Source organism: Hippocampus comes, unplaced genomic scaffold (assembly GCF_001891065.2).
Source record: "Hippocampus comes isolate QL1 unplaced genomic scaffold, H_comes_QL1_v1.1 scaffold12, whole genome shotgun sequence".
Taxonomy (NCBI): Eukaryota; Metazoa; Chordata; class Actinopteri; order Syngnathiformes; family Syngnathidae; genus Hippocampus; species Hippocampus comes.
Genome location: NW_017805478.1, coordinates 209,429 through 221,165, shown reverse-complemented (window position 1 = coordinate 221,165; position 11,737 = coordinate 209,429). Strand labels below are relative to the sequence as shown.

General features: G+C 43.3%; 1 protein-coding gene across 9 annotated transcripts in view; it reads right to left on the bottom strand.

The window, feature by feature from the left end:
• Nucleotides 1–11,737, bottom strand: part of adgrb2 (adhesion G protein-coupled receptor B2) — a 158,497-nt gene that overhangs the window by 34,033 nt on the left and 112,727 nt on the right. For all 9 annotated transcript variants that reach the window (XM_019875596.1, XM_019875597.1, XM_019875598.1 and 6 more), the window contains exon 17: nt 4,594–4,720. In XM_019875596.1, coding sequence (XP_019731155.1) covers nt 4,594–4,720 — 127 coding nt within the window. The remainder of the gene's footprint in view (nt 1–4,593; nt 4,721–11,737) is intronic.

Below are 11,737 nucleotides of genomic sequence, written 5' to 3'. Positions count from 1 at the left end.
CCCCACCCCACCCCACCCCCATGCCCATCAAAGGAAAAGCAATTTCTCCAGAGGAGAGCGGAATAGGCTGCAATATCAACATGATACGCTCACAAACACATTGGGCGAAGTTGCAAAATCAAAACTCCCTCAATTTATATTCTACCGCCGGCAAAGTTTTAGAATAAGGTTGGACCTGAGACCCGAAGCATGACTCTTTCATGATGCTGTTGAGAGAAAGGTGAGTTAAGTGATGTCCATGCATCGCATACAAGTACCGGATTGTGAGTGCATTGTACTTTAGTGTAAACTGAATTCCGTCCAAATGGCTGGCTCTCATGTCAGCAGCTAAAATACAAGATCTGGAATTGTGATGCGATGCACTGCTACACGACGACAACAAATATAACGTGGCATGTGTAGGTGTGCCTAATGCTGTGGCTGCTAATTGCTGGGACATGTCAATGTTTTACCGGGTCAGTGGATCGAATATGAAAGTAAACTAGGTCGGGATACATTTACTCTTAAATTACCCTCTAATGGACGAGGTTTAAAAAAAATAAAAAATACTCGCTTGTGTAATTTACCCTACTTACCTCCACAAATCGTCCCTCAGCTCTTCATTGTGTCAATTTGTTCGACCGTGTTTTCCTAATGAGTTAGGTTATGAGGGTGATGCGATTATGCCTCTATTTTCATTTTGTGACAGTACAAAGAAGCAAATACAAATTGGGCTACAGTCTACAGTGTCATGCAAATGGATCGTTGCAGTTGCACCCAGTATTTGCTTGGATTTTTGTTTGCTTAATATGCGTGCGTGCGTGCGTGTGTGTGTGTGTGAGAGAAAGAGAGAGAACAAAACAACATTAGAGACCCCCTAATAAGATGAGAAGGTATGCATGCCTCTGCTGTATATGACCGAGTTCTCCTGAGCCTGTCTGATTACCATGAGATGGAAAAGACAGATATTTTCAGCGCAGGAAGTATAACCTACTTAGCGTCGCTCACAAACATCCCTCTGCTGCCCCACTCTCGCCGATCACAGTGTCCAATCCTCCTTTTTCTCCCCACCTCCTTCTTCCCAAACCGGGTCACCCTAAAATGGCCGTCACTCCCAGTTGTGACTTATTATGACATTTTACTCCACTCGGCTATTCCATTCATCACATGACTGAATATTTTGATCAAATTGGGAAGACTGATCGAAGTAGCAGGGAAAAAAAAAAATGGCGCGGTCCTGAGCACATGGTCTGAAAACACGTCTGGTAAACAGAAGCAAATCTGACTGTCTGTGAAAGCTGAGATTGTCCCGTACTTTCGAAAGGGAGTCTTCCGGAAGAAGCTCAACCGAGACTGTCAATTGGCAAAGTCAACCATTTCGACAATCATCCGTAATGGCGACCAAATCATGGCATAGTGCGAGGCCAACAGATTGAAAGACGATCGTCAATGTCTTTGGGGTGAGGCACATCCCGAACTGGAGGAGGCGCTGACGGAAATGTTTTCTTCAGACTGTATACACGTATTTATAACTGACAGGTTTAAAAATGTTCATCCTCTATTGTACATGGTAGTTGGCAGCCATTTTATTGGAACTGTTTACAACAAACTACCGTTATAACGTACAGATATGTCCCTCGAGGCATGTCATAACGAGGTTCGACTGTCCACAAAAACCCCCGCAGCAACAATAACGCCAACCGAAGACGACGAATTAGGAGTGACCAGACCAGACTCCGTAATTGGTCGGGCAAGCTTGGTTTTGAACCAGGGCTTCGCTTCATCCACGCCTACTCCGGATGAATGGCCGAATTCTCATTTGAGGGATTTTGTGCCATTCTCCTATTTGGGTAATGTGCCCCATTTGATCTCAGGGGGGTGGTCAATGAGATTTTGCATCGCGAGAGCATACAGGCCATGGGTCATCCGTAAAGATGAAATGACATCCAGCATTGCGGCTGAAGCCGGCACTGACCAGTCAACCCCCCTCCCAAAAAAATCGACCCCCTGTCGATTTTAATGAGAGTTTAAAACATCATCAGTCGACCTAATTGTACACCAATCTGTTTTGTGTCCACACAAACCGACAATATAAAGCTTGGAGATCAAACTCACTTGATTTAACAGGAGGCCCAAATTGTTCAACTGGCTTTCATAAAGCCACTAACTCCTTCAACGCAAAATCCCACGATGCCTTGAGGCAATGAGTCAGAGACACATCGTTTTCCACAGCAGGCATTTGGGGGAAGTCAGTTGCCTCGCTTTATTGTACAGCGGCATGACCTTAATCAATCAGCTCCTCTGCTCGCGCCTTTTTTTTCCTCCCCCCTCAGTCTTGTCTTGGCGATAGACATTCTCGACAGAGAAACGCATCCACACGGCGCACACGCTGAAATCTCAGAGGCTATGCAAGGTAAACAGGATGAACTAGCGATCCTTCACTCCGCGGGTAATGGCCTGTGATGGGCAGCACGGCTTCTCAATCACTCCCAGCGCCAACCCCGCCCCTAAATATAGAGGTTAATCCTCACACCCAAGCTATACTTGGTCACTCGCATTGTCCTGAGATAAGCCGTCAAGACTGAACTCTGCAATGACGGACAATTCGGAGGACGGCGTATGTATGTGTGTGTGCGTGTGTGCCACTTCTGAATTCATGAAGTGCTCACCTGCTGCACAAAAGCGGCTGTCTGAGTTTGCACGCGTGGACCCGAAAAGTGTCACGCGTTACCTAATTAATTCAGTCGATCGCGCTTGGTTTAAGAGAATATCCAATCTCAGCTGAAATTGAAAGCTTACTGTGAAGAACCCCAAATCGACAGAGTGCACTTAGTGCTGATCGCAGCAGCTCCCCACTGAGTGGCATTGACGCAAAGGCATTAACCCGTGCCTCCTGGTACTGCCTTGAATGGGTTGTTCCCAACGTCGACGTGCTTTTGCTCTTTTTGTCCTAGTTCACGCAACGCACGCGGCCTGGTTGACAACAATGGTTGAGTGTAGTTTGAAGAGCCCAAGCAGCTTTTCCGGTTCTTCCTGAACCGACTCATTGATAGATTGCTTTCTGGACATTGCTTGAGACACCGTCAAACACAAAAGAGTCCCCTAAACCACAAAATTGGAAGCACAGGATTGTCCCAACTGTCCTGGTCAGATAAATCATTGTCCTGATCCTGACTGACAGGTTCATAGGCATGTCCTCCGAATAATGTGTCCTACAAAAATATGGAGTGTAAATGAACACTCAATATTCGGTGTCATGAAAACTGAAATGCGGAAAACTGCACAATTTTTAAAAGCAACAAATTGTTTGGATTATCTGGGATGCACTCATATGTATATATTGGTGGGTTTTTTTTTTTCAATAATTTAATGGAGGCAATGTTCCTTACGTTGATAGATCTCGACTCAAGCTTGAAGATCTTTACCATGGTGACTGATGCATTATTAATTACTGCGGCAAAAAATGCAAACCTCTCGACTGTTTCTGGGCTTCTTCCTACGCACTTTCTTTCATGTTCTCTCCAAATTGACACCTTTGTGCCTCTTCTGTTTGTACATGGGCTCCATTTCCCCGCAATCTCCTTTGTAGCCGCATGACACCTGTAGTTACTCTCGATGGATCTGTTTCTGTCTGGCTCGATTTTAAGCATCAAGAGGGGGAACGCTGGCAAACTGCCAGCCGATTGCCATCCCACATACACACAAACCCACGTACGCACAAGTACTGCTGCGTCTTTTGCCAGTCTCGAGGAGTGCAGTCTTACTGCGGTGAACGTTTTGTGAATGTTGAAGTCAGTAACTGCACAAAGTGGGTTCGGGGGGGGGGGGGCAAAACAAAGCAGGTGAATAGTGGCGGTTTAAAAAAAAAAGGCCATGGAAACGCAACACTTGGTAGGTAAAAGGGGAGGTGCAGCATCTTGGTGGACAGTGGGAAGAGTAGTTGGCAGCCAGAGGAAGTAAAGCAGAGTGCTGTCAGGTCTTTGGAAAGTCTATTAGCACCCAATGAGAGAGTGGGTCAATCTATAAGAACATGTCCCCCCCCCAAACAACTTAAAAGCCTTTTTCAATCATGTCAAACTCACACCACAAGCCATGTGAACTATTTATAGCACGTTTTGCACCTCAGGCAAAAACACATACAGTCCCAATAAAATACTGGCTGTCCTCTTGACGCCTCTTCTCATCCATCACATGCACACCAAAAAGTGACCTTTACTAAGCTTGAGATCAAAAAAAAAAAAAATTGAACAAAATCAATCTTGACAACTGCAAGGCTGCATGAAACCTGCTCCTGCGACAATATTCTACAACGGTGGCAGTAGTCAATTTGCAGGCATTTTCTTATGCATGGTGAGGTGGTTGTTATAATGCATGTTTTTTTTTTCTCAAGTCAAACTTCACCTGCATCATCCATCAAATTCTCACTATAACGACAAGAATCTGGCACCTGGAGTCTGCTGCAGTAATCCAACTAACAGGAATGCCATCTAAATTTACACTACGCTAACAGCTCACTGACCTGACCCTTGGTAGTAGCTGCCTAATTATCCCCCCCCCCCCCTCCGCACCCCCCAAGTCCCAGAGAGTCCATCAGATTATGCATTGGTGACTCACCGGCTCTTTAGCTTGCTGCGCTAACACAGCGTAGGTGGATATCCTGCTGCACAGGCATTTGGTTTGGACAGTGGTTGATGTGAGCGTTTGGCAGCCTTCTGTGCCCCAGTTTTCAACGCCAGCTTCCCTGGAGGTGGGGAGAAATGGGAGGGAGAGGGGGGTGGTGGCGGTGGTGGTCAGGGGATGGCATGGGGGACATAAACAGGGATTGTGAGTATCACATGGCCACACGAGTGTATGTTCACCTAGGAGGGAGAGAAGGAGGGACAAAGAGTCTCAGGGGATAAACCGTCTTCCGCCTAACAACTGTCAGTGTCAGAATTCTATTTGTGTTTAGATTACCTTTGTTGTTCAGTACGCTCTGCTTCTCCTGCCTCCCTGCGTGGATTTTTTTTTTTTTTTGGGTCCTCTCCCATCGCGCAACATGACAGTCAAGGAGGTATTAGGTTGTACAATATCTTTATTAATGTTCGAAATACAATTGCTTCCGTGCTCTTCTAATTTAGGAAATCTCTTCCTCTGCGCTGCGAGGGCAAAGCTCCCTCCTCTGTATCACATTCACTTTTGGGAAGTGAGGATGAAACAAATCTGTTTAATTAGATCCGAGACTATAAATACAGATGGACGGCGCGTCTTCACGTCCCGTTCGCCACACCAAAATGAAGCCAACAAATCCTGGATAGCTGGAGTCGGTATGTGCTCTCGTGATGGACCGATGATGACATGATATCATGGTCCAATCAAATGCTGGCAGTGATTGATGGGAATCTCCTCAACAGAAGAAGAGCATGGTTCTTGCATCTTGGCCTCAAAACTTAACATCCTTTTTGGTTCTGGGCTGCCGGTGCTAAAATACAGCGTGTCACTCTCTCTCAACATGAAGTCCCCCAAGTATGTGTGCACACGAAGGTATGCACGCAAAGAAAAGTATGGATGGATCCACAAACAATCATCTCCTTATGCCAGTTATGACTTGAGTACAAATCCCTATTCATCCACATCTGCACATTGACACTTCAAAGACCCGAGGCAGGTAAATGAGTCACAATGATGACAGCCTACGGACAGTTTGTCGGGCTGCGAGTCGAAGGGACAGAAGACAGACAGGAGGAGAGCAGGGGAATACGGTGGCCATTTTAACTACGCAGTCAATTCTGCCAAACGAGAATCGAGTTGCATATGGGGTCCCTAATAGATGTATGTATTGCTTCGAAGACTTGATTTCATTTTCCAGATTTCAAGCATGTTAGCATTTTCAAATAAATCAGTCCTGCAGTCTCATCGTTGTATCGGGAATAGGTGTGCAGCTTCTTGTATGCATTTTAAAAAAATATATAAATCCTCTCAGATCTCAAATGTATACTGCAACCGTCGTGATACAGCGCACGTCAAATATGAGCAGGTTGATTGCATTGTGATAATCTTCACAGCTGTTGTTTTATAAAACGGATGTTAGCGTTGGGTTCATTGTTCTCGGCAGTTATCTGTCAGTGTACGCAGGGATTAAATGTGCAGTTTGAGCTTGGCAACAAATCCTCGTACTGTATTTGACAATACATTTTCAAAATGTTTGTTTCAGCTTCACATTGGTGTGACGACTAAACCGTGTCCGAAAATCAAGTCAAGTCAAGTCAAGTACAACTTTGTCAAATGCGCTGTATGTGCAACCTACAGCACAGATGAAATTTCTTCCCTCTTAACCAGACAAGACAACAAGAGTTGTCAGTAGCCACCTGCATTCTCTATGATAGGATATGAGCAGTGAAAGCAGCAATCATCATGCCACATTGCCCCCCGCCCCCCGCCACAGATACGCATATAAGGAACTGCAAGATCTCCACTTGTGGATGACTTATTTATTTATTAACTGCATTCTTCCGTGTGGGAAACATTTCAACATGACCAGCGTTTGCCTCAGCTGAGCTGTTAAAAAGACACAACATATTAAGAACAGGTCCGTTTGTCTGACAGTCAGGCTGGTGAAATATTTCAAATCTTGAATTTAGGTGAAACACCTTTCACCTGATTGCTGTGCTAAATAAAACATCAGCGCCTCACCGAGCCCACCATCCTTTTTCCTCTGGGGACCATAAATGTCTGCACCAAATGTCATGGCAATCCATCCAACTCTTGGTGCGATATTTTTTTTCACACGCCAGACTAAAGTCGCACAACAACCAACAAATTGGGACAGAGTGGCAAACAGCAGCTCCACTACAAAATGCTTGTGGAATGATTTTTCAAATTTCGATTTTTACTGAGCACCCATTTATTTTAACGTTATTTTCACTGTTTGGGAGTCAACGGCGTTGCGGCTGTTGAGGCCAAAGTTGGAAAACGACCTTCTGAGAACCAGTAAAAATTGACCTTTTATGTCTACACAGAATAAATTGGCGCTGATTCTTGACTGAAAGGGCAGCACGATGAAAGCCAATTGCACCCTATTAAGAAAAGAAAAAGGTTAAACATGGTATGAAATTTCAAAAGTGATGTTGTAGATGAAAGGAATTTATCTCAGTGCAGGTAAATTTGCCATAAAAGCAACCGTTTTATGGGCCTTGCTTGTAAACGCTGAAAAAATAATGTTGCCAAAGACTCCCATCCAATGCAACTTTCACTGAGTCCTGAGTCAGACTGCACTTTTTGGGGGGCTAGACCAAAGTCAGCAAATATTGGCCAGGATCTATTTAATTATCAGGTGCGTGCCAATATCATCGTGCGTGAACACAGTCATTAATGCGCTAACGATTAACACTGTAAGCTAATTTAAGATGCTGCCAAATATTGTCAACAGTGATTTATGAGGCTGAACGCAAGCCTTCCATTTTACACGTTATATAACATTTTAGGAATCGTCCATTTTGCAGGTTGTCTGAAATGCTTTTCAGGCTGTGTGTGACATTGAGTGGATGTGCCATAAATAACTCTCCTCTCTTGGATAGTAATCCAAAAAATAAGTACACTCGGTTGATGTGAAATGACCCACTAATACATTAGTATGGATAGTTTACATCGATGCATGTATGGAAACAAGAGGGAATAAAATCAACATGTAATCAGAATCAGTTTTCGGTTTACGTTGCAGAGATCAGCGCGCACAACGTACGCTTCTAAGTAACTGCAAGATCTCCACTTGTGGATGATGTCAAGTTGGCCGCTGTGAAGCCTTCCACCCCTGATTGTGTGATAACTCCTGATTTTTTTACACAAGTGTTGGCGATACCTTATTATTTATAGATATTTTTTAAAGCATGAGTCTGTTTCCTTTAGAGCCTTTGTCAAAACCTACATTATAAATCATATTAGTTGTCTAGAATTATGATGGCAAGACAGTATAACCCAAGAGGCATGGGGTGCCAGTATGCGTTTTGTACCGGGGCATGGACAGTAGACTTGCCTTTTCCGCTCGTACATGCAATGGGGAAATAAACACTTGGAGAAAATGTTCATAGGACGCACCATGCACCGAGGCCTTCCGAACATCCATTATGCAGAGCGCACACTTATACACAAGAACATCTGCCAAAGATGTTTCATGAACGTCCATGAATGTACTTGACCCACATATTGACGACGTGTGGTATTTATTTATTTAATTTTCTTCCGTCGTCTCTCGCTGAGAGACTGCTGGAGCTTAGAAGCAGAAGAACATGAGATTATCTGAAGCTTGCGAGGATGTTTATTTACAGGGCAGAACAGCCTGTGTTTCTAAATGTTAACCATGTTGTAAAGTGAAATATTTATTGGACTAAGTGAAGCTGACGGAAGAGCGTCACTATATATATATATATATATATATATAGTCGTAGTTTCTCATGCATACATGGTGCCAATCGCTTAGTCGTAAGGTTAAGTAACAAATGTATTGTGCCGTTTGGCCATTTGAAAATGGTTTTGTAAACCTGATCTTGTCAGATCGTGTAGATGAAATAAAAATGTATCGCCGCATTTGAAATTCTGGTTACTCCGTGCTACAATATATATATATATATATATAGTCGTAGTTTCTCATGCATACATGGTGCCAATCGCTTAGTCGTAAGGTTAAGTAACAAATGTATTGTGCCGTTTGGCCATTTGAAAATGGTTTTGTAAACCTGATCTTGTCAGATCGTGTAGATGAAATAAAAATGTATCGCCGCATTTGAAATTCTGGTTACTCCGTGCTACAGTTGCGACCAGCGTGCTTTTTCACTGACCTCCACAGCCCCTGAGCTAATTTACAAATCTTCTTTTCAGGGATTATCTTTCTTCCTGACGTGCAAACCAGAGCATGAACCAGAAAGCAGAGATGCGGGTTTTCCACAGCCATAAATGGCCTGACATTGCAACGGACGGCAGTCTTTATTAGCACGGACAGGCAATATGGCTCGAAAGAAAGTGATTCATGTGGAAACTGGATTATCAATCCTCTTGTGGAGGAGAAAGGAAACATTTAATAATTGCGCAGTCATGACTGATTATTTGAAAGCAAAGATTTGTGCTATAGTTTAATCTTTGTGAAGCTTTTGGAAAAATTGCTTTTGCAGAAAAGCACATTTTCACTGGAGCCGGCGAGGTCGGAGATGCTACTTGGAGACAAGCGTGGCCTTTCAGCCCACATCCAGTAGCACAATATTAAAGAGGATAATGGACGTGTAAACTGTCTTCCACGTATCCGCCTTTTACATATTCATCAGGATACAGAGACACCGCTGTGCTTGGTAGATTTTGGTGCGTATGGAGGAATTACTTACCCTTCCCAAATTTCCAAAATCCAAAAGTGAGGAGAACATATTTTCCACTTTTCCAATGTCAATACTAATGCGTAGATCTCATCAAAAACAGAGGCTGAGTCACAGAACTCCAATACGACCGTCTTCACATCAGCGTGTTATCCAGATTTCCAAAGAAGTAAAGGCGCAAACAGGCCTGTATATCCATGCGTTCCACCAACAGACGGAAGTCACGGCCCAGACTTGTAAATACGCTACTTTGAATTAATCCCAACAAACCACAGCTGCTGAAAGTCATCAACACAGATGAAATTTCTTCCCTCTTAACCAGACAAGACAACAAGAGTTGTCAGTAGCCACCTGCATTCTCTATGATAGGATATGAGCAGTGAAAGCAGCAATCATCATGCCACATTGCCCCCCGCCCCCCGCCACAGATACGCATATAAGGAACTGCAAGATCTCCACTTGTGGATGACTTATTTATTTATTAACTGCATTCTTCCGTGTGGGAAACATTTCAACATGACCAGCGTTTGCCTCAGCTGAGCTGTTAAAAAGACACAACATATTAAGAACAGGTCCGTTTGTCTGACAGTCAGGCTGGTGAAATATTTCAAATCTTGAATTTAGGTGAAACACCTTTCACCTGATTGCTGTGCTAAATAAAACATCAGCGCCTCACCGAGCCCACCATCCTTTTTCCTCTGGGGACCATAAATGTCTGCACCAAATGTCATGGCAATCCATCCAACTCTTGGTGCGATATTTTTTTTCACACGCCAGACTAAAGTCGCACAACAACCAACAAATTGGGACAGAGTGGCAAACAGCAGCTCCACTACAAAATGCTTGTGGAATGATTTTTCAAATTTCGATTTTTACTGAGCACCCATTTATTTTAACGTTATTTTCACTGTTTGGGAGTCAACGGCGTTGCGGCTGTTGAGGCCAAAGTTGGAAAACGACCTTCTGAGAACCAGTAAAAATTGACCTTTTATGTCTACACAGAATAAATTGGCGCTGATTCTTGACTGAAAGGGCAGCACGATGAAAGCCAATTGCACCCTATTAAGAAAAGAAAAAGGTTAAACATGGTATGAAATTTCAAAAGTGATGTTGTAGATGAAAGGAATTTATCTCAGTGCAGGTAAATTTGCCATAAAAGCAACCGTTTTATGGGCCTTGCTTGTAAACGCTGAAAAAATAATGTTGCCAAAGACTCCCATCCAATGCAACTTTCACTGAGTCCTGAGTCAGACTGCACTTTTTGGGGGGCTAGACCAAAGTCAGCAAATATTGGCCAGGATCTATTTAATTATCAGGTGCGTGCCAATATCATCGTGCGTGAACACAGTCATTAATGCGCTAACGATTAACACTGTAAGCTAATTTAAGATGCTGCCAAATATTGTCAACAGTGATTTATGAGGCTGAACGCAAGCCTTCCATTTTACACGTTATATAACATTTTAGGAATCGTCCATTTTGCAGGTTGTCTGAAATGCTTTTCAGGCTGTGTGTGACATTGAGTGGATGTGCCATAAATAACTCTCCTCTCTTGGATAGTAATCCAAAAAATAAGTACACTCGGTTGATGTGAAATGACCCACTAATACATTAGTATGGATAGTTTACATCGATGCATGTATGGAAACAAGAGGGAATAAAATCAACATGTAATCAGAATCAGTTTTCGGTTTACGTTGCAGAGATCAGCGCGCACAACGTACGCTTCTAAGTAACTGCAAGATCTCCACTTGTGGATGATGTCAAGTTGGCCGCTGTGAAGCCTTCCACCCCTGATTGTGTGATAACTCCTGATTTTTTTACACAAGTGTTGGCGATACCTTATTATTTATAGATATTTTTTAAAGCATGAGTCTGTTTCCTTTAGAGCCTTTGTCAAAACCTACATTATAAATCTTACTAGTTGTCTAGAATTATGATGGAAAGACAGTATAACCCAAGAGGCATGGGGTGCCAGTATGCGTTTTGTCCCGGGGCATGGACAGTAGACTTGCCTTTTCCGCTCGTACATGCAATGGGGAAATAAACACTTGGAGAAAATGTTCATAGGACGCACCATGCACCGAGGCCTTCCGAACATCCATTATGCAGAGCGCACACTTATACACAAGAACATCTGCCAAAGATGTTTCATGAACGTCCATGAATGTACTTGACCCACATATTGACGACGTGTGGTATTTATTTATTTAATTTTCTTCCGTCGTCTCTCGCTGAGAGACTGCTGGAGCTTAGAAGCAGAAGAACATGAGATTATCTGAAGCTTGCGAGGATGTTTATTTACAGGGCAGAACAGCCTGTGTTTCTAAATGTTAACCATGTTGTAAAGTGAAATATTTATTGGACTAAGTGAAGCTGACGGAAGAGCGTCACGATATATATATATATATATATATATA